A 21,779-nucleotide genomic window follows, 5' to 3' on the forward strand; every position below is an offset into this window, starting at 1 on the left:
AATCACATCTGTGCAAGAGAAATCCCAAAAAGAGAACACTAAAATATTTAGGACAGCATTGAAACAAAGCGCTTTAGCAGTGGGTCACTGATGTGTAAAACGGTGTGTGATCACCAAGAACCAGCTGTCGCAGGGACAGCCGTTGGGCAGGTGAACTGTAGCTCAGGTGATGTTTGGGTGCAGTGGAGGTTGGAGGGGTGCATGGTGGGGTACAGGTCTGAGCACCTCATCACAGCTGGGCTCAGGGAATACGTACAGTGCCTGGAGGTCCGTGACTCCCTGAGCATCCGGTGTGCAGGTGACAGTACCGGCAGAGGGGTCGGGGTGGGGGTCACCCAGGGTGACACTAGTAGAGTTCTCTCAGTGGGGTCTGAGCCGCAGCGGTGCTGGGCTGTCTTCATGACAGCGCTCAGGCGGTGCAGATGGGCTCGGGGGGGACGCAAGGCCCCGCAGGGGCAGCCCAGCCAGCGCTCCCATGCTGGGCATTGGCGGTTCGCGCCCCACCTGAGGTTGCCAAGCCAGCACTGTCCCCCTCCCACAGTAGATGAGCGGGACGCGGCGGTGCATACCACCCAATGTGTCCGCCGCCACCCCCTATATAAGGCGGCCATTTCATCCTCCGCTGCAGTGCCGCCTCTCACCTCACCTCGCCTTCCACCGCCTCTCGCCATGACAGATGCGGCCCTGTCCTTCACTAAGGATTTCGTCACCGGTGGGGTGGCGGCCACCATCTCCAAGACCCCGTCGCCCTTATCGAGAGGGTGAAGGGGCTGCTACAGGTAAGGGCTGGGGCTGCAGCAAGGACGCGAGTGCCGGGGTCGGGGGGCTGTGGGGCAGTGGTGCTGATGGCTGTGTCTCGCCCTCCGCAGGTGAAGCACGCCAGCAAGCAGTTCTCACCCAATACGCACTAAAAGGGCACCGTCAATTGCATGGTGTGCATCCCCTGGGAGCAGGGCATCCTCTCCTTCTGGTGTGGCACCCTGGCCAGTGTGATCGGGAACTTCCCCAGCCAGGCCCTCAACTTTGCCTTCAGCGATAAGTAGAAGCAGATCTTCCTGGATGGTGTGGACAAGCAAATCCAGTTCTGGCGGTACTTTGCTGGTGACCTGGTGTCCGGGGGTGCTGCCGGTGCTACCTCCCTCTGCATCATCTGCTCACTTGACTTTGCCTCAACCCACCTGGGAGCAGATGTGGGCAAAGCCAAGGCTGACCAGGAGTTCAGTGGGCTCAGCGACTGCCTGCTCAGTGTCTTCCGGTCGATGGCCTCAAGGGCCATACAGGGCTTCAGTGTCTCTCTCCAGGGTATCATCATCTACAGAGCTGCCTACTTTGGCATCTATGACACTGTGAAGGGTAGGTTGACCAAAATGGCACTAAAAAGGGGATCCTGGGCTGCATCAGGCCTGTAGTGATGTCCTGGTGGCTCACCAGCCATTCTCATCAAAACCTCTCTCCCACAGGCTCCCAGACCCAAGCAACACCCCCATCATTGTCAACTGGATGATCGCTCAGACCGTCACTGCTATCGCTGGTTTCACATCATGCCCTTTTGATACTGTCCGTCGTCGCACGATGATGCAGTCTGGTTGGAAAGGAGGTAAGTTTCTTCTTCCTTGCATAGAAAGTATCAGGCATCCCTGAATCAACAGTTGGTGGTGGAGCTGAGGTGAAGGCAGAGTGGCTTGGCTTTCACCAAGCTGTGTAGGTATCTTCACCCCTTGTAAACTGGGGGTGTGAAAAAGGCTGCAGAAGTGGATTACAGATAGGGTGCATGAATGGCTTAATCTCCACAGCATACCTGTAAGGTGGTGTGCACAAGTCAGGTATATGTTCAGTGGGTAGGAACAGCAGAACTTGCCCAGGGATGTTGCAAACTAGTGTCTCTGGGCCAAGGGGAGCCATTCCTGGGAGCAGGCGTGGCCTGGCTGATTGTGCAATGGCTTTGGGGTCTGGAAATGTTGGTGTCAAAGTAAACAGCAGCTGCCTTCTGCTCAGACTGTTCCTTCCCGTGTCTCCTAGGGGTTATGTAGCAGCAGTGTATCTCCTGGGCAATCTTGTGCTCTTATGTGCTAATACTGGAGAAAGTCAAGAAATGGGCTGCACTTGAGTTTATGAAGCTGGAGGATCTTAGGCCATGTTGAACCTGGATGTCATGTGTCATGGGCATCCGATTCCTGATGCTGTCTGTCTCCTGCAGCTGACGTTATGTACATGGGCACCCTTGACTGCTGGTGGAAGATTGCCCAGGACGAGGGCTCCAAGGTGTTTTCAAAGGTGCATGGTCAACTGTACTTCGAGGAATGGGTGGTGCTTTTGTCTTGGTCCTCTGTGATGAAATCAAGAAGTACACATAAGTTGCCTTCTGTTGTGAACTGGCATGTTGTTACATATAGTCCACGACCGTTCATGGACTTGTGTGAAAACCATCTAGTTACTAAACAGCAATGGCTGATGTTTATACAGGTTGGCATGGGGCAGGAGCAACTGCCTGCCCTGCCTTTATCAAATTGTTCTCCCTGATGGGACTCACCATGGTTTCTATTTCAGTCACTCCTGCTTAAAGAGTACAAAGAAATAAAAATCTGAAACCAGCTTTCCTCATCTCATGTTTGTTCTTACAGCATGAGGGGGGTGGGAGACTGCAGTGACTATAGAGAAGGGGGAGAAGGAACCACCTCGATCCTGCACACCTCGCTACCTGCTAACTACCTCCAGCAGGTAAACACAGGGCTGTCTGCCAGAGCTCTGCAGTGTTTCCTGCCCAGTGGTTCCCTGCCCAGGTGTGGGCTGGGGTGGCCCATGTGTGCTGGCTCTGTGCCACCAGTCCTGTCTCAGGCCTCTCTGCTCCCTGAAGGGGATGAAACCTTGTTTTGAAGGTGCCAAGTGTCTAAGTCTTCTTCTGCAAAGCACAGCCTTCCCCATGGTGCTGGATGCCTGGGAGGCTGGAGGGAGGTATTTGTTGCTGTCTGGAGGAGCAGAGCTGGCATCATGTACTCTGGCTTAGAAACTGTGCTGTCTACTCAGGCATGCTAAAACCCAGCCAGAGAACCTAAGTGCAGATAATTGCTGCTCGTCTGTGGGCCTGCTTTGCACACGCATGGGATGTTGTGCTTTGGGGGTGTAGAGCTGACCATAGCCAGCCAGCTCCTGAGGCAGAGCTGCGCTTGCCAGGCAAGGAGTCACATCCCCAGGCTCATCTCTTACCACTAGAAGTTAAGCTTGTCGCAGCCCCAAATTCTAGGGCAAGGGGGAAATTCCTTCATGCTTCTGGGGCGATGTGGGGCAAACACTGCAAGGCTGGGCAATGTGTGTGGCTCAGCCTTTACCCAGAGATCGCTGTGGGTCTGTGAGCATGCCACAGTGCAGCTGCTGGGTTTCTGACTGGGGAGCTGGCGTGGTGAGTGGGTCGTCTGGTCCTCTGACCTTCAGATGAGTGAGTCTTCTTGCTGCCTGCATGCCTTTGGTCCTTTGGCTGTCCAGGCCTGCTCAGAGCAGTTGATCGCAATCACTGACACCAGGCTCAACCACTGCTGAAACAGCTAAACAATCTCTTATGTTGCAAAGTGTAGTAATTGTTCTTATTGCTGAAATCCAAATGGAGCAGCTGGGCATGAGTGTGCAGCACTGTCCCACTGCAGGCGGCGGGACATGTGACCCTGTGAATGGCCATGTGTGTTCATGATGGGGAATATCTGCATGTTGAGATTGCCACGCTGCTGAGCCAAAAGCCTTTGCTGATGCTTTTCAATTGCCCCTGGGCTCCTGGTGATATCCCCCACTGCCTGTGATCCATGGAGCAATGCCACACATGGCGGGCAGCGTGCTGAGGGCTGAGGAGAGCAGGCAGCAGGCTGACAGGGGGTTGCGCCATGGGGCAGCATTACCAGGAGCCCTCTCCTTCTGCACAAATGCTAGCTGATTAACGAAGGGCTCTTGGGTCTTACTGCTCCTGCTGCTAACATGTTCCAGATTTCAAGGGCTGCTCTGAAATGCTGCTGGTTGCTGAGCATGGCGCATCCTTTCCTCTCCCTTCTACAGTGGATGTGTGGCTGGTCCGTTGGCACACAGGGGTAAGTGCATCATTTCTTCTTCCACACGGTGGTGGGTGACCGAGATGCTGAGCCAGGCTATTGTGTTGGGCTGCAAAGGAGCTGAGTTAGGGGACACATTAAGTCCTCAGCCCTACAGCATTTTGCACTGGGCTTGGGGTGCAGGGCTGGCACTGAGTGAAATGAGTTGTAACTACCCAGGTTAGTTACTGCATTTGGGACTTGGGAAACAAGCACTGGGGCATGGGAGATGAGGGGTAGAGCCCTCAATGGGTTTTCCCTGCGCTGTGCTGCTGGGAGCATGGGCTGGCAGACCCCTCTGGCCTGGGGCTCCCATGGGATTTAACCTCCCTCTCCCGGCAGCTCCGCAGGAGGTTTTATCTGGGGAAGCAGGCTGGGGATTCAGCTGCTGTGTTTGCCTGGCACAGAAAGATATTACAGAGGGATTAAGGACTTTGTTCTTGTGGGGAAACGGAGGACGGGAAGGGGCCTGGTGCCAGCTAGTGGCAAAGCACTGAGACCAGGCTGTGCTGCCCTAAGATGGCAGGGTGGGTTTTCCTTTTGAATACAGTTCTCCCGTGGGTAGTGCCGAACATCTCATAGTTCAGAGTTTCCTCCACAGGAGCCATGCCCATGCTGGCGTACTGGCCCCATTGCTGGCAGGGAAGGGTGGGCGAGCGCCTGTATCGCTGCTTTCATCTTGGCCCCTCGTCTGGTGGCCATAAATCCCAGGCTTAGGAGCTGTTGATACAGCACGGCTGCACATGGAATTTGTGTGGAGCACTTGTCAGTGGCCGGGACAGGTGATGAATGGCGCTGGGTGTCTGGCCTTGCCCCTTGCCAGCTGTCTGCCACTGGGACCTCTCTGCCTGGGTTTGAGGCTGAAAGGCAAGGCAAGGGCTGCCACCCTCTTGCTAGTGGGATTTGGGAGGTGCTAATGGCAGCAGAGATGGGAACAAGGCTCTGGGACTTGTCCCATATGCAGGAGTGATGGCTGAGCTTCCTTCCTCTCTCTGCTGGTGATGGGTGCAGGGCCAGGCAGTGACTGGGAGGACTGTGTGGGTTTTGCGGGTTATGAGGAACAAGGCATAACCTTGTAGAGCTACTCTGACACGGTAATTCATACTAGTTCTTGCGAAGGTGTCTGGAAACTGGACTGGACTAAGCCATGAAACATGTAAAGGTAAGTCTGGCCATGTGCGGCATTATTGTTGGAATAGATCCCCTCTTCCACTTCAGTTTCACTCACTGCTTTGCTTTGGAATACCTCTGCATCCAGACAAGTTCTTACATACAGTATAGTGCTCGGTTACACAAACAAATCTATCACTTGACTGTATCTACAGATTTATAAAAACTAATGCTGGCTTTCACAGTAACACAAAATCTTGGCTCTTCTTTGCTCTGAACACTGGTGCAGATCACCCAGCTGCTGCCAGGATGTGGGAAGCTCTGCAGAACGGTTAGTTTTATCTATTATAATAGACATTTAATCAAGCATTTGAACTAGGTGCCCCTGCTTCCTGTTGATACAGTCAACTAACATCTTTTAGTTCATTTAGATCTAGAAATGAAAAACCCAACTTGATTTAAATTGTTGTGAACTAGATCTGGTCAGGATAAGTAATACATAATAATGTATTGGATCAGAGTCTCTGTGGAGATGCTTCAGCTGTTGACTGCATAACTAGAGTGTGTTAAAACTATCTCAGGGACTGCCAGTGGACAGACTACGTACTCCCCTTTCTGACTGAGTCCCTGAGCAAGTCCTGAGCCAACTAGGCAGATCTTTAATGACAGGAATGAAAACCACTGAACATGGCCTGGTCTAAAAGCCAGAATGGAGGAGTGCTTGTACCATGAACACTGCCTCCAGGCTCAAGGTGTGCAACTGAGGAAGTTGATGGCAGTTGGTAATGGCTACTTTGGACAACTTGTGCTGAGCTCTGCACTCCCCAAATCTACTTTGTGCTTCAAAAACCTAGAGATAGCCCCAGGCCCCCTGGCAGCCCCTTCACAGCTCACATCAGCTGAAGCTCTGTGTTTTGTCACTCCCAACCTTAATCCTAACTGTAAATCACTTTCCCTGAGCTTTTGTCTGGGTGTCACTTGAAGTGGGATTGTACTTCATCCTTTATGACAACTGAAGTCTGCATCCCAGCTGGCCTCGCAGGGTTCAATACCCATTTTCAAATTTCAGTCTTTGACTCCTGCTTGGAAAAAACTTCTTAATGTAGAGACCAGCCTGTGGTTATTTGGTGCTTGGGCAGCTCCCCAGGGAAAAAACAGAGGCTTTCACCTGGCTGGACTCTGCCACCACACTTGGAAAAGGTGTTTGTGTAACAAAGTTGTACCCACTCATTGCTCCTACCCTTCCTAAGTATCCTGTCACTGGACACAGGCTTCTGGAAATAGGCTTCAGATTAACAGATGATCAGCAGTGAACTAGATCAGCGCTGCTCAGGTTAACCGTCACATGCATTTACCCAGCTTGGCATCACACTGTCACACAACCAAGGGACACATCCTGTCTGCCAGCTCTGGGGCAGAACTCACTGCCTCCCCCCAAAAAAAAGAAGGTACATCCTTAGGCTAAGCAGAGCCATTTTCCCGGTCAGGGTTATAAAACCAGATGGAAAATCTTTATTGATTATGAAGTCTTCCATAATAATTGTGGGGGATGAAGCACCGTGGTCACTGTTCAGGTTATTTTATAATACTTGGTAGAGTAAGAACATCCTAGGAAAAGTATTTCAGTTCAAATCCGTAACATATTTAATCCCAAGTAAAGCAACAAGGACTATAGAGCACTGTTACTACATCACACAAGAGACACAAAATACTGTTTCCCAAACAAGGTCCTTTATGCTCCCATTCTTAATGTTGTCTTTATCCAAGTCCTTAGTGGTCACCGCATTCAGAACAATTTTTCCTTCCCCTTCACATTTTACATCTCAAAGTACTGATTCTGGTTTACAGAATGGGTTAGTTCACACAGTGCAGTTATATTCTACTTTAAAGGATTGTACAAGTAACCTCCAACTGCCTATCTGTACTCATACGATTATTGTATAACAGGCAGGAAGGTTTTGGTTTCAGTAGTTCAAAACAGGGTTGGATTTCATTCTCTTGTACCAGGCAGTTGTCTGTTGGGAGTGCAATTCTGTCAAACTGCAGCTTTCCAACGTTCAACAGGAGCTGAGGATTAAGAGCTGCAGCCAAGCCTCTGACAGCCTGTCTGCTGCTCAGGGTGAGCAGCAGCACTGTCCCCAGCCTGGCACCCAGTCTTCTCAGACTGTGTGTGAATGGCACATGTCTCCACCTGCTGCACATTTTGGACACATTTAAAATAACAAAGTGAACAACAGGCACAGAGCTTACTTTTGTAGCCATTTCTTTGTTGTACAGTTGACCTATAGCTCTAATACACTTATGCAAACCTTACACATTTGAAAACTACCAAAATAAAAAGGTGGGTATTTGAACTCAGGAAGGCACCCAGTGAAGATTTTCCAAAAGTAAATATTCTGGAGGAGCAGCTTGCTCCTAACACTGCATCTGTAGAGAACTGCAGCTTCAGCAAAGTCTCCAGTGCTGTTGGAGTTACTAAAATTGGTACCAGAGTATCAGTTATGAGAGAGAGTTACTCATCCTCCAAGCTGGCTGGATGCAGCACATTACCCTTGAACACTGTCTGTTATTTCTGCTCTGTTGACAGATCTCTGATAGCTCCTGGTAGCCTTCTGCTCTCTGAATACTCAGCAGATGTGCAGCATTTCACTTGAACTGGTTATCAATCAGGGTTCCTTTCATCTTGGCTTTCTTGGCTTCCAACTCAGCCTGATTAAGAAAATTAAGACAGAATGAAATAAAGGCTGGATATGTTTCCCTTCCGTGCTCCAGTGAGGTTTGGTCATCTTGTCTGACCACTGGGCAAGCTTTCTCACACCAGGAGCAAGAGTAGCTCAAGTTCTTTCTGGCTCCCTCCTCCCCTGATGTACAGGACAATGACCACCTTTAAAACCACAAAAAGTCCAAAACTAACTGCACAGGAGACAATTTCATCCCTTCTGTCTTCAGTTGGAAGCTACAAATTTCCCCCCTCCCCTGCCATACTATACTGTCACAGCAGGGAAGATCAGCTGTGATGTTCTTCCCATTAATTCTTCAAGTGACCCTTTAGGTACCAGCTGAGCTGGCAGCTCCTCCAGCAAGGAGGAGCTTGGCCTCAGCTTGCCTGACATCTCCTGGCAGAGACCTGCTCTGGCAAACAGGCTTGACAGCACAGCATTAGGGGGTGCTCTAGTTGGCAAAGCCATGGCCTGGTTTTCCCTTTCCTTGTTCCTTGACCAACACGGAAAGCCTCCTGGCAAAAGCTCTGCTAGGTGCTCTTCAGTCAGTTCTGTTCAACTCCATACAATTTTAAGTTCAGAAGGACTAGCAGAACATCTCTATAAAACCTGTAAAGGAAAGGTCATCCTCACAATGCTACAAGTTAGCTAGGACTGTACAAGGATCTTTAGTCCAATCTGCAAGACAGCTTTTTTTTTTTTACAATGACAACAGATCTCAGGAATTCGCATTGAACACCAAAAAAAAAACCACTCACCAACTCCTGTAGCCGCCTTTTGCTCATGCCTTTGCGTTCCAGCTGTTTCTCAATCACTTTTGCATTCTGTGCATAGGAGTCTGCAATCTCCCTCTGAAACACACACAGTGTCACTTTGCAACAGCAAACCCCAAAGTAACACCACCTCATCCAAATGGTGAGGTGATCACTGGCTCTTATCAGTGTTCGGAACAGCTGCTAGGTTCAGATGCAACTGCCACCAAGGACAGACAAAACTCACCGCTTCAATCTCCTCCTCCTCTTCATCAATTGTGGAGACTGTGACAGAACTGAACTTGCCCATGTCTTTGGTCCGTTTGGTCATCATCACCTAGGTGAGAAGCGGAATATTTCCTTAAACCTTGGCAACAGCTCTGCCACTAGGGATCACTCCCCCTCCGATGCTTTTAAGGCTTCTTATGCAATTTGTTAGGATTACCTAAACTCTGTGGGTGGCAAAGGAGAATTATCCCCAGTGATTTCAGGGGATAGAGCTGTCATTATCAGAAGCAAACTCACTGATACGTAACAGATGTGTCATATTTTGAGAATCGCTGTGCAGACCTAATCACAATGGAAACTTTCTGGCAACTGAGCCTAAATGTAAGGCACAATCTAGATTTCCCAGGTTATTTTGCTTTCCTGTAGTGCTACAACTCCAAGATGCAGTTACCTCTGTAAAGGAAAACTTAAGGCAGACAGAACACACCAAACTGAGCTGTTGTTTCGAGGTCCTTTCTTTTTCTCCCCTTTGCGCCTGCCATTAAGTGGTTTTACTCACCACACCTTATTGAAAAGCAGAGATAACCTTTTTACTTATCTAAAGCTGATTACCTTTTTGGGAGGTTCTTGTTTCTGAGTATATATGTTTGTTTTCCCAAAACCCTGGCCAAATTTGACCACAGCACCGTCAACAATGAACGTCACAGGAGCATTTTTCTGTTGGTGTTGGTAAAAGAGCAGCAGTCCACACCTGGAAACAGAAGCATAGCTAGCTGTGAGAAAACACAGATTCTGGAGTAAGGTCTTCAGCTTGGGCTCCCAGAATGTGAAGGCTGTGGACCTGTTGGAACAAGTCCAGAGGAAGCCACGGAGATGCTCTGAGGGCTGGAACAGCTCTGCGCTGGAGCCAGGCTGAGTAAGCTGGGCTTGTTCAGCCTGGAAGAGAGGATACTCTGGGGAGACCTAAGAGCAGCTCCCAGTGCCTAAAGGGGCTACAAGAAACCTGGAGAGGGGCTTTTTACAAGGACATTTAGGGATAGGACAAGGGGGACTAGCTTTAAACTGAAAGAGGGTAGAATTAGAGATTGGGAAGAAGCTCTTCACTGGGGAGAGGCACTGGGACAGGCTGTGCAGAGAAGGCGTGGCTGCCCCATCCCTAGCAGTGTTCAAGGCCAGGAAGGACAGGGCTTGGAGCAACCTGGTCTAGTGGAAGGTGTCCCTGCCCATGGCAGGGGGTTGGAACTGGATGCGCTTTAGGGTCCATCCCTTCCAACCCAAACCAGTCTGGGATTCTGGATTCCTACGTTACCGCAAAGCCAGGCTGTCAAAGTCACTAAAGAGCCAACACGGTCACTCACTTGCCACACTTCTTCCTGAACTGCCGCTCTATGCCTTCGGGTCTGGGGGAAGAAGGAAGAGGTTAAGAGGAGCGTGCAGACAGCAGGCACGGTGCCCTGCTGAGGGACCCCAGCAGGGTGAGAGCACAAGGCCAGAGCAGGGCGGCCCTTCCGCGGGCCTCGGGAGGCAGAGCCGCGGCCCACCTGCGCAGGAAAACGCTCTCCTCCTCCTCCGCGTTGCAGAATTTATGGGCGTGCTTGGCGGCGTCCATCACCCGGGCGCGGTCCCGCGGCCGCATCGGCAGCTTCTCCAGCTGGCAGTCTGCGGAGAGCGGCGGGGCCTGGCTGGCGGCGGAGCCGGCACCGGCGCCCCAACCCCTGCCCCCCGCGCCCCAACCCCTGCCCCGCGCGCCCCGCCGCCTCCCTGGCCCTCAGCGCTGCGCGCCCACCGCCGCGGCTCACCCAGCACCAGCACCATCTGCCCGCACAGGCAGTAGTAAACGTGAAGCGGCTTCTCCCCATCGTCGTACTCCTCGCGGTCGCGGGTGTCGGAGCACACGACGGACCTAGACACCACCTTGGGCATGGCGGCGGCTCGGAGCGGCCTCCTCACACCGCCCAGGCCCGGCTTCCCCGCCTCAGGCCCGGCCTCCCCGCGGCTCCGCCCGCTGAGTGTGAGCTCGCCAAGGTCTTCGGAAAAACAGCGTCTGCTTCCGGGCTTCCCGCGGTGTTTAACTTCCACACGTTCCCAAGGCACGGTGGACTCTCCCCAGAGGAGAGACGGGTGTGCGGCGGAGGGTGAGGCACAGTCAGGGCAGCACCAGACCTGCGTTAAACGTGCGCTGCAGCGGCAGATTTGAGACCTTGGGTCATTTCACAAACTGGCCTGAGCTTGGCACGGGAGCGGGAGACGGTGACCCCGTCCCTTCGCACACTGTGCCAGCTCTGTCCGACTGCACCCCCCGGGAGCTCCTGCAAGTGGGGATCTCTTGTGAACTGGATCTTTTGTGAGCACAGGTCCTTGTGTAACCAAAAGCAAAGCACTTAGTGGAGCCCCTTTCGGACAAGCCCCAGAAGCTGATGCATTTCTTACTGCACAGGCTGCGTCAGGGCAGGGATGGGAGGTTTTCAATGCAGCCAGGACAGCAGTGGTTTTGTTAACTTCTGTTAAAATAAAGGCAGAGTCTCCTCTGAAGCCAGCTCCCCAGATGGCTGTATTACATCGTTATAAGTGACAATCAGCTGGATAAACAGGGCCTATCCTGTCTGTTCCAGACAACTGCAGAGAGGAATTCTTAACTCCCAAAGGCTATTGAAAAGAGGTAGAAAAGAGATTATTTTCCCTTGGAAAGCTTTCAGAGGAAGCAGGAAATGCAGTGTAACAGGAGAAGGAACGGGAGCGATGGCGTCACTGTTGTGGAGCTCTGCTGTCCTGGGGATGGCTGAAGTGAATTAATTCCGTGCTTGGCTTTGCTGCACCCATTGAACTGCCTTTATCTCACTCCCACCCTCCCGCTCCCTCCCCGTTCTCTCCCAGGGGCACTGGGAACGAACCGCGGTGTGAGCCGAACCACAGCGCAAACGCGGGAAGGGTCACGCAGACTGCCGCCGCGACCGGACCGCTCTCGTGACGTCACAGGTCAAGTGCCTCCACCCCTGTCCGCCACAGCCGTTGGTACAGCCCCGCCGCCTTAGGCACCTCCCCCCCGCCGCGGTGGTAGAGGCCAGGTTGGGGGCTCCGCGATATCCGGCTCCGCCTTCTTTCCCCGCGCCGTTGGTACGTTCCGGGATCGGCCGGCAGCCGGCGCAGGAATCGGTGCAGCCCGGGCCCCCCTGCGTCCGCCTCAGTGGTAGAGGCCGCGATCGTTCCTGTTCGTCAGCGCTGCCGCTGCCTCAGTTGGAGCTCGTCGCCGTCTCCGGGCGCCCCGTGCTCCCTCTGGCATTGTATGAGTGATCTATAACCCTGAGCCCGCCATGTCCACTCCGGCCCGTAGGCGCCTCATGCGGGACTTCAAGAGGTACAGAGGCCGCCGGCTGAAGGGAAAGGGGAGGGCGGGCGGGAGGAGGACGAAGGGCCCCGCTCTGCTGGGAGAGAAGGGGGGCAGCACAACATGGCGGCGGGGTAGGGCGCGCTCCGCTGATTGCGTAGCGTCGGTCGGCGCCGTCTGTCTGCGGGTTACGCTGTTTGCGCAGGGGCGTGTAGTTACCTGCCTGGGTTACGCGAAGTGCGCAGAGGCGGCCGCCGGGGGAAAGCACTGGAGGGGTAATGGGTCCGGCGCATCAGCGCTCCCTGTGCCCGCAGGTTGCAGGAGGATCCCCCGGCCGGGGTGAGCGGGGCCCCGTCCGAGAACAACATCATGGTGTGGAACGCCGTCATCTTTGGGTAAGTCGGGTGGGGGCCGGGGGCGGCAGGCGCGGGGGCCGCTGCCTCTGTGTCTCCCGGCGGGGGACAGGGCCGGAAGCCCACGGGTGACACTGTGCTCTGCTTCTTCCCTTTTCTAGGCCTGAGGGGACCCCTTTTGAGGACGGTAAGTGCGGCGTGCGGGCCTGGGGTTTGGCTTTGTCGGGGTTAGCTGCAGTTTGACATGGCCTCGGTGTGCGCTGCCCTGACTGGGCAACAGGTGGGGGCTTGAGGACGAGAAGGATGTGGGTGCGCGCACCTGCGTGCTGTGCTTGTATAAACACTATTTCTTTTCCCCTACTCCAAGATGTTGCTCTAGATTGCCGTGTTGATTTACAGAAACATACAAAGTAGCTTGTAGGTGCTTGCTTGTAATCACTAAATCTGACTATGCTAAGCCTGATTTACTGTACCATTTCAAGGATCTCCAAGCTTTTCTTTTGAATCCTGGATCATGTTTTTAGGGACACTCATATTTGGAGAACCATCAAAAACCTGGTACAGAAGTGTTGTCATTTGTTTTGAGCTGTTTTTTCTGATGCTGGAAGTGTTTTGCGAGTAAGTTCCAGTGTGAGTCAGCTGTAGTAGGAAATGGGCCGATTGCTTGAGGAAGCTCAGAACAGATATTTTGTTGGGGGTTTTGTCTTGGCTTCTGCTTCACTCTGCTGCAATCAGTATCGTTCAGGGTTAAAGATTAAAAGTTTCTGAATGTTAAAAGGTGACTAAATAAGTCCTTGTAACATACCTATGTCCTGGTAGTTTACACCTGGTCTCGTTGTCTTCTGCCTTTGCTGGTGCTGTCCGAATACTTCAGCACCCCTGTGAAAACTTGTTCGACATGAAATACTGTCTAACTGAAATCAGTGATGCAGTTTTTTATTATTATTTAAGATACTTTCAGTGCAGGCTATAATTAATTCTAGATCTGCATGACTCATGGCAAAAGCATAGGAAAAATTCCTTCACTCTTATGTTGTTCTTGGCTCACTTCTTTGTCTCTGTTTATCCTTGGAGGTAGCACCTGTGGGCATGCCTGTAAAGTGCAGGTTATTTTGATTTTTCCTCCTGTGAAGATTTTGAAGATTTTAAATGTTTCAGTCCTAAGAAAACTCCCAAGACCCCAAAATTCTTCTAATGTATTTGATCTCTTAAAAACTTGCTATAGTAGCTGCTTCAGAATTCTGATGTTTCAAACTTGAATATTCTGTATCATTGCATAATAGAACAGATTGACTAAATGTATTCTGTTATGTCATCTTGTAAACCTAAAAGAAGGGCTCCCTTAAAGTTCTGTTAGGGTTGCTAGATCTGCTTAGTTTCTTGGTGCATTGCCACTAATAGTGATTCACTGGTGGAGCAGAAAGCCACCTCCTTCCAGTGTGCTAAAATGTAGGTTGTTTCCACGTTCAGGCTGTTCCAGCTCGGTGTGAGGTTAACAGATGCTATAAGGGCTTTTTTCCATACATTTCCATTTAGTTGATGGAGGTTGGAGTCTGCTTTTGAGAGCTTTGACATATTGATTTTCTCCCTGCTTTCCACTGTGGCAGCATTGTGTCTTTATCTGGGGTACTTAGGACGTGTTGTGTTTGCAGCAGTTTGAAGTTCAGACATGCTTGAGTCTGCTGCTGCTGTCCTGCTGCTGTGGCTGGTCTCATAATATGATCTTGGTGTGTGATGGATTGCTCTTTCCATAGCAAAGTGTGTGTGCTTTCACAGTGTGTGCTCAGGAGAACAGCGATGTCCTGTGTTGCAGGATCTGCTTATCTCCTTCGCGCTGAGACATATCTTAAATTGTGCTAGATAACAAAATACTAAGCAGTGCCTGTGTATATATAAAGGTATATTGGTGCCTCAGCTGTGCTTTTCTATTGAGCAGGGTAGCACAGTTCAGATGCGGTTTAGCTTAATGTAGGTAAAATTAAGGGAATTCTTTATTTAACAGTATTGAGTTGTTACTTTGGGTTCTTTATAACTGTGCAGGCCCTTGTGAGTCAGGTACACTGGAGCTCTGTAATCCCTCTCATGAAGCCTTTGCAGGGCAGCATTCCTCATAAGTCACTTTGTATTTTTGTTCTTAGGCTTTGTCACTTTCTGGTGATAATGTAAGACTTCAGATACCTTAGTTCTTGTGAAGGTAGCCCATGAAGTTCATGTATTTATTTGTTGAACTAGAGGTGTAATCATGTCAACATTGTGAGAATTACTGTTCTTTATCCTCCTTCTGGTGAGGCTCTTCTCCAGTCTCAGCTTCCAAGGTTTCTTAGCTTTGTCTGAACTGAAAACCTGAAGTTCAGACACGTTTGTTTACCTGCTGTGCAGCATAATGCAGCTGAAACCCTCCTGCCCCTCCACCTCCAGACTTCAGAGGGTGTTTTCACAGCTCAGTGTGCAGGCTGGCTTGCCCTAGGAGCAACTACTAATTTAGAACAGCAGCATAACTTCCATCTTCTGGTTGAAGAGGATTTGATTGCAGGTGTCTGCAGTAGGACCCTGGGGATATTATCCTGCCCTTCACCATATTTCTAAGAATCTGTGTGTGGCATCTCAAGTGGTAGTGCTGTCCCCATGATGGAAACCCAGCTCTCCCAGTCCTTCAGACCCATTTCTCTGAAACTGGATGATGATTTTGTGGTTAGTGCAGGATTCCTGGGTAGGAGAGAGTTAAAAATAGCACAGCTATTGTAGTATCCTGCCTTGCTGCTGTCAGAGAAAGCAAGGCAGCAAGGTGTTTGCCTTCTGTGTGGTTTGTTCCTTGTTTATGGGATATGGGTTCTGTATCCTCATGTGGGAGGGGAGGAGATCCTCCCTCTTTTATGGTCAGTGGAATAGTGGGGGCTGCTCTTGCTCCCTGCAGCAAGAAGGGCCTGCCAGGAACATGGGTGCTCCTCTGGCAGGGGTTAATGGGGGCAGTGTACAGTCATGGAGAAACCTTCCTGTTAGCCATGGTAGAGTCTCATGTCCTGAGGTAGGAGAGACAGATGGAAAAGGTAGGAGAAAAGAGAACGTTCTCCTAAGATCAGTGATGGTCCTAATATGTCATAATAATGACAATGAATATGATATTTTATGTTTTAAAACTGGCTGTCCAGGGTAGGTTGCAAAGAATATCAGTTGAAAGCTTTGAAATTACTGGTAGAAGAGTCTAGACACTGAGGGCTTTGTCCCAAGCAGTGTGTCATGATACCTGCTTGACTTATGTGGCCTTTCCGTGTGAGTGACCCTTGGACATTGGTTCATCAACTCTCTGGACTTGTCCTTTATTAAAGCTCAGCAATGAGGTGTTGGGTGCTGTGGAGCTCTGTCAAAGAGCTATTGGTACCCTAGGTTTTTGACTAGGAGATGTGAGTAGGTAGATGCTGCAGCTGGATACTGTCTGACCACTTGCTCAGGTTTGTTTTCAAAGTGATGCTCTGGTGGGGCAGATGGCTTCCCTTGCTCTCAGTAGTTTTAAATGGATTCTAAGATCAAACTGCCCCTGTTACTGATTTTTGGCCATTTTATCTGTTCCCTCTGCTCCCACTTCAGTCAGTGTTCTAGAATAGCATTCATTTTCTCAAGTATGCTTGTTGAAATCTACTGTTTGATGGTTTGTGCTCAGTTTACAGCCTACTGCTTGCTTAGTCACTCTTCCACAGAAGAAAGTGCCTGCTTTCCTGCTTTGTAAGGAGGCTGCTGAGAACCAGAACTGGGGCAGGGAGAGCTGGGAAGTTCTAAAATTTAGAATAAAATCCCAAAGGATTTGATTCCAGAGGGCCAATACTGCTTGGGATTGTCATCATGTAGGGAAGGAAGGGTAGACCTGAGCTGAGGTTCACAGCTGGTGGAAGTTGCTATTAACTTTCCAGTGCTGGATTCAAGCTGATCTCAGATCTGGCTCTCTGCTTCTGGATTAGCTGCAGTGAAGCTTGGAAGTCTCCACTGCACACTTCTGCTGATTTGAATGATCTTAGCTATCCGACCCCTGTTCCTTTTGTTTTGCAGTGAGATAGCACACTGCTGGCTCTCTGCTCTTTGGATGTTAGGCTGCTAATAAAAGCCAAACATGCAAAACCTTATTTTTAGGATGTTTAGACTTCCCACTGCTGTACAGATAGCTCTGAAGCATCTGTACTGTGTCTTCATATGCAAACTGGAATGTCAAAGCAATGACCTTCATTTATTGCAACTCGATGTTACAATTTATCTCCTTATAAAGGAAGGAGTCCCTGGGAAATCCCGCAGGTCCCCCCTGATCTGGAAAAAGGAAAGGGACTGAAAATTCTGTTCTCTGGCTACCAGTTGTTGGCACATGTTTGTCAGCCAAACGAAGGAATACATTAATGATATTAGTGCTGGAAAGCTTCCTCACAGTAGGAAGCAAGTTTGAGCTTTACATCTGAGCCCCTGAGTTTTAATTTGGGCAGTGAGTGTTGGGGGGGATGGACCTGTCACAGATACATGAGGATGCCCTTTCAGAAAAGGTAATGTGTCTGCCCTGGCAGGTTGTTCCAGTTGTTACTGTAAGGCATGTTCCTCTTACAGGAGAGCTGTATTTTGATATGAAGGTGCTTCCGATGGATGGATCTGTCTGAGTGTACCCATAAACCGCCTCCCAGATGGGTTGCTGAGGTGATAGCATGGCAAGAGCAGCTTGGAGTGTCTAGAGGTCCTCAGTTACTGCTCTGACTCACTAGCAGTGCTCAGTCCCTTGGAACCACATTTATGCAAATTTAATAGACAGACTTCTTATTCTCAGACTGTCACAGCCTGAGAAGGGCTAAAATCACTTGTGTTGGTGCAGGCTGGTAAAGCGATTGGGTTAATTGCAGAGCTTTCTCAGTCTTTCTCGGATGAAGACTAGTTAGTCTGAAATAACTAATCAGGGTTTTCAAGTGTCTCATTTGGATGCTGCTTTCAATATTACTTTTCTGCAATAGGATGTGATTACTTACAGTTGTTGATAAAAATGTATTTTCTTGAAATTGAAACAGGAAATAACTAAGCAGGTCCTTGTCATGATGCATATTCCCACCTCTAGGACTTACTAAATCATAGCCTGTTGCACAGATGGTTATACACCCACTTGTGCTGTTTTTACAGTGCGCTGAGATTAGGCTTTGTGAAAGGAAAACTAAAGGGAAGATTTATTTCCTAACACAAACCCTTTGACTGGGGTAGTGGGTTTGGCAATAAAAGTAATTCACAGGAGATACTCTTGTACCAGTGTTGGCTGAAGTCAATGATTAACTCCAAAGAGAGTAGGAGAATTGTTGTAGGACTGAGCAATCTGTATTCCCTCTCCAGCATGTACATACCAGCACAATAGCACCAGTTTGTGCTTGTAGAGGGATGCTACTTATTCATCCCTTGTGTAAATTCATTCTGAGTAAAGGTTACTTATCTCTCTTTCAACTCCAGGAACTTTCAAACTTACAATAGAATTCACAGAAGAATATCCGAATAAGCCACCCACTGTTAGATTTGTCTCTAAAATGTTTCATCCAAATGGTAAGTACTTACACAATACTGCTTATTTTCAAGTTCTAGCTTTTTATAGTGTTGTAGAAAAAGGTCTATTTATTATCAAAGTTTCCACTGTTTAGTAAGTAAGCAACATTCCAGTGTGGTTCTGTGTAGGTTTAGTAAGGATGAATACGTGAGCAGTGATCAGGCTTGACATGAAAAGGGCAATAAATAGAGCCTCTGACCTTTCAGGTATTACAGCACAGTATCAAGACACTTCTCTCTCAACTGCCTGTTGTTAAACCTTATAGTATAGGTTTAAGTATAATATATTCTTAAAGAGCAGTGCCTTGGTATTCTATTCGTATGTACTGTATATACAGCAGTATGTATGGACACTGAATGTTTGATGCTGTTGACTGCAGTTGTCTTTTATCACTTCTCCAAAATGCCAGTAAGAATGACATACCTCAAAATGTGGTGCTGGTTACCAGCTACAGGGAGTGACAGATCATTTAATTAACCCCCTTCTCTGGTAATTAAAAGTTGTAGCTATATTCCTTGTCTCCAAGTACTAGCTTTGTGAAGGAATACTAGAAACTTTCAAATGTAGCAGGGTAAGTGAAGTGCCCTGAGGGAAGGTTCTTCTAAAGCTGCTGTGAGCTTTAGAATACAAGTCCCTGACTGTTGGAGATACTTTCTGGGGAAGCCTTACCTATAAACAGCTCTTGGCTTGTGTTCTTTATTTGGTTCACTTGTGGGTAGCTTAATTTTTTTTTGTCTTAAAATCTATTAATGGCAGTTGCAATGTCACAGAGAAGCTTGATGCTAAAGAAAAAGCAGGGGTTGAGTTTAAATACCACAGGCAGCTGTTGGTGATGAGCTTCACCTGTTCCTTCCTACAGGCTTGTTTGCTGTCAGATGCTATTGTAGTGTTTGTCAGTACACAGGTTTTTCAGGAGCAGGCAATACTAGGACAAACTGAGTGCTGTACAACTTCTGTGTTAAGCCATTCTTCTTGAACCTTTTCTAGTCTATGCAGATGGTAGTATATGTCTGGATATTCTTCAGAATCGTTGGAGTCCTACTTATGATGTCTCTTCCATCTTAACATCCATACAGGTAAAATGAACCCTGCATGAAAAGGCAGAATGAAATTAGGATGCTTTGACAAAAACAGCTCAGGAAACACTTTGTTTTGCCTCCTGCTAGCCAGTATAGCATCTATACCTTGATATGTGCTAAGGTATGAGTACTTCCCAGGTATAAGCTAACAGTGACAGCAGGTGGTCACTGAAGGGGCCTGTCCTGTGATCACATTGCTTGGGTATTGCTGCTTGGCTGTCAAGTTGCAGTGGCACCTGCACTGCTGTAAGAGTGACAGCAAATGCTTCCAGTAACTTACAGCTGGAATAATGCCATGTGCATGACTGTATGTAATTAACCTCTGCACTCTTATCAGTATGGATAGTTTTATGGAGTATGTTGGAAAACCATGCATACTCTCCAGTGCCTAAGAATCTCTTTCTCTTTGCGCAGTCTCTATTGGACGAGCCAAACCCCAACAGCCCAGCAAACAGCCAGGCAGCTCAGCTATACCAAGAGAATAAGCGGGAATATGAAAAACGGGTTTCTGCAATAGTAGAACAGAGCTGGCGTGACTGTTGACCCAGGATGATGCAAATGAACACTCTGTTGATGAGGAAAATAAACAAAGTGTCTGAGTCATCTTTTTCCTCCTAGCATTTACTTTGAAAGCAGAATAGCTGTTGTGCTGTTGCCACCCTCCCTTGCTGAAGCTTCTTCTCCTTGGACATCAGAAAACACCCACTTTGAAGTCAAGTGTTCTGTACTTGGGTTACTTGCAAAAGAGTTACTGATGCTGAATCCATTTCCTGTGCCCCCTCTCCAGTCTTAGGGCAGTATTGTGCATTTCTGTAGTGTACACTAAGCTTTTAATTGTAATTGTGTTATACACAGTGATGCTTATGTGTAGCTTGATAAAGGGATGTTTATATACATACACATTTTTTAACTGGTATTAACTAAAGTGCTGATGTGTCCAGGCTGGTCATTTACCTCTACTACTGGTTTAGACCCCACTGTATTTGTACGTACAGAGTGAAGAAATAACCTCGTTTCCCTTCTGTATTGGTTTCAACTCCTTACTCGTGGTAAAAAACAAAACCCAAACAAATTGATTTCAATTCAAATACTTAGGCTGTGGACTGCTAGTTACTTCTGCACTTCACACGCAGGATTTATGTACAAGTATACATAAATCACTACAGCTGTGGTACTCTGACCTTTGCTTAGGGTGACAAACACCCCCCCCTTTTTATTTTAAAGGACATGCCTACAGCGAGCGCTTCACTAATTTCTATAGTCCTGTCACTGAGGCATTACTGGACAAGCCCAGGTAGAGCTGTGGTACTCTGAGAGAAAGACCTTCCACATTAAGGAAGAGATAAAACCTGAAGTATTCCAGCAGTGGAATTACTCCCTCAAGTGTCTTTCACCTGTCCCTTACCTTTAGCTGAGAAAGACAAGTCCTTGGGGAGCCAACTTTGCCTTGTGGAAAGTGTGAATAAAGTACGGGTGGGCACTTGAGTCTCTGCAGTTTCTGCTCTTCATAGATGATTGTGGTTTGTGTGAGCTGCTGCTGCATGCTTGAGTTTCCCTTCAGTTTCATGGAAGTATTTTTTCAACTCTGAAAAAAAAAACCAAACAACAAACCAACATTTGTAAGTCCAGACTCACTTTTTTGGTAGGGCTGAGTTTGTACGTTTGGATACAGTACCTTAAGCAGCAGGGTGGGACGGAGCTTACAACTGTGTTGTCCACTGTTCCCGTGTCCTTTGTGTGCACATTGGTCTGTTAGTTGAGAAGTACAACTTTGCACAAGTAACCCATGTAAGAAACTGTACATTTTTCAAAAGTTGTAAATAAAGTGTAACCTTAGTGCTTATTGTATAAATAGGCAAGAGGTGTATAGCTGTGGTTCTTTTAATGGGGCTGTAGGAGGCTGCTGCGGGACTGAGCTCCAGGGTAGACCCTTAGGGCAGGGCTGAGGAGCAGCAGTGCGATGAGCGCTGTGCCAGCTCTAGTGCAGGGATTGGGACTTGCCCTTCCAGCACGGAAATGAGCAAACGCCAGCCGCAGCATAAAAAACACTTGCAGGAAGCTCAATGCCTGTGAATGAGCCATTGACAAAGATGATCATGAGTTGGTTTCAGCAACTGAACAGGCTCAATAATGAACGGATACAGGAATCATACTTTCCTCCCATCTTACAAGGGGGAGAACAGGATTTAAAATGACTGACACATACCAAAAACTGGTGCTGCTTTGCTCTGCAATTAAGATAGAAGCTGCCAGGTTCTTTCAAAAAGGGAAGTGAGGATTATTTGTACCTGCTGTGACACAGCTCATTCCACTGAACAGCCTTTTGCCATTGAAGTACCTGAGGTACACATACTCCTCCTAATGGACAGTGTCTTAACTGTCATCACAGCTGCATCAGGTGTGTATGGAATGAATCTACTTCAAGTAAGTGTTTTTTTTAAGCAGTCCCTGTGCAAAACTTCCCTAAGGCAGAGCCAGTCAAGCAGCAAAGCCCTTTGTTACACCAGGTTATAGAACAGTGCAAAAACCACCCCAAAACACCAACCCAACCCCTACTTGCACCAACAGGGGTGACTGAAGCCAACCACACGTCC

At 48.8% G+C, this 21,779-nt stretch overlaps 3 protein-coding genes and 1 long non-coding RNA gene across 4 annotated transcripts; 2 read left to right on the forward strand and 2 right to left on the reverse strand.

Moving 5' to 3' along the window:
* Positions 1-90: 90 nt before the first annotated feature.
* Positions 91-2,591, forward strand: SLC25A5 (solute carrier family 25 member 5). The gene is given in 10 exon segments (XM_061446004.1): positions 91-315; positions 317-370; positions 373-432; positions 434-641; positions 644-739; positions 742-779; positions 870-1,357; positions 1,461-1,597; positions 2,198-2,263; positions 2,266-2,591. Coding segments are annotated over 10 exon segments (1,461 nt in total). The 3' UTR covers positions 2,355-2,591.
* A 4,080-nt stretch (positions 2,592-6,671) lies between these two features.
* STEEP1 (STING1 ER exit protein 1) lies at positions 6,672-10,845 on the reverse strand. The gene is made up of 7 exons (XM_061446073.1): positions 10,680-10,845; positions 10,422-10,539; positions 10,239-10,280; positions 9,493-9,631; positions 8,900-8,989; positions 8,659-8,751; positions 6,672-7,889 (listed from the first exon to the last, which is right to left on the reverse strand). Exons 1-7 carry the CDS (start codon positions 10,801-10,803, stop codon positions 7,827-7,829), a joined length of 669 nt encoding a protein of 222 aa, XP_061302057.1. The 5' UTR covers positions 10,804-10,845; the 3' UTR covers positions 6,672-7,826.
* Positions 10,846-11,973: 1,128 nt separating this feature from the next.
* On the forward strand, positions 11,974-21,044 carry UBE2A (ubiquitin conjugating enzyme E2 A). Its single transcript, XM_061446006.1, has 6 exons — positions 11,974-12,235; positions 12,520-12,600; positions 12,720-12,745; positions 18,016-18,105; positions 19,094-19,182; positions 19,600-21,044. The coding sequence occupies exons 1-6, from the start codon at positions 12,192-12,194 to the stop codon at positions 19,726-19,728; spliced, it is 459 nt and encodes a 152-aa protein (XP_061301990.1). The 5' UTR covers positions 11,974-12,191; the 3' UTR covers positions 19,729-21,044.
* Positions 14,682-19,094, reverse strand: LOC133265461 (uncharacterized). The gene is made up of 2 exons (XR_009741964.1): positions 18,950-19,094; positions 14,682-15,264 (listed from the first exon to the last, which is right to left on the reverse strand). It is a non-coding gene; the product is annotated as an uncharacterized LOC133265461 (long non-coding RNA).
* Positions 21,045-21,779: the final 735 nt, after the last annotated feature.

Source organism: Pezoporus flaviventris, unplaced genomic scaffold, assembly GCF_033815535.1.
Source record: "Pezoporus flaviventris isolate CSIRO_AGI_PZ_B2104156 unplaced genomic scaffold, CSIRO_AGI_Pfla_v1 ptg000005l, whole genome shotgun sequence".
Taxonomy (NCBI): Eukaryota; Metazoa; Chordata; class Aves; order Psittaciformes; family Psittacidae; genus Pezoporus; species Pezoporus flaviventris.

Bases quoted from the DNA above. Each gene is read 5' to 3' on its own strand.
- STEEP1 (XM_061446073.1), bottom strand. From the start codon at position 10,803: ATGCCCAAGGTGGTGTCTAGGTCCGTCGTGTGCTCCGACACCCGCGAC. The intron at 9,632-10,238 runs GTGAGTGACCGT...TTCTGTTTCCAG, and splicing joins TTCAGGAAGAAGTGTGGCAA to GTGTGGACTGCTGCTCTTTT. The intron at 8,752-8,899 runs GTGAGTTTTGTC...TGTGTGTTTCAG, and splicing joins AGGAGGAGGAGATTGAAGCG to AGGGAGATTGCAGACTCCTA.
- UBE2A (XM_061446006.1), top strand. From the start codon at position 12,192: ATGTCCACTCCGGCCCGTAGGCGCCTCATGCGGGACTTCAAGAG. The intron at 12,601-12,719 runs GTAAGTCGGGTG...TCCCTTTTCTAG, and splicing joins TGGAACGCCGTCATCTTTGG to GCCTGAGGGGACCCCTTTTG. The intron at 18,106-19,093 runs GTAAGTACTTAC...AACCTTTTCTAG, and splicing joins TAAAATGTTTCATCCAAATG to TCTATGCAGATGGTAGTATA.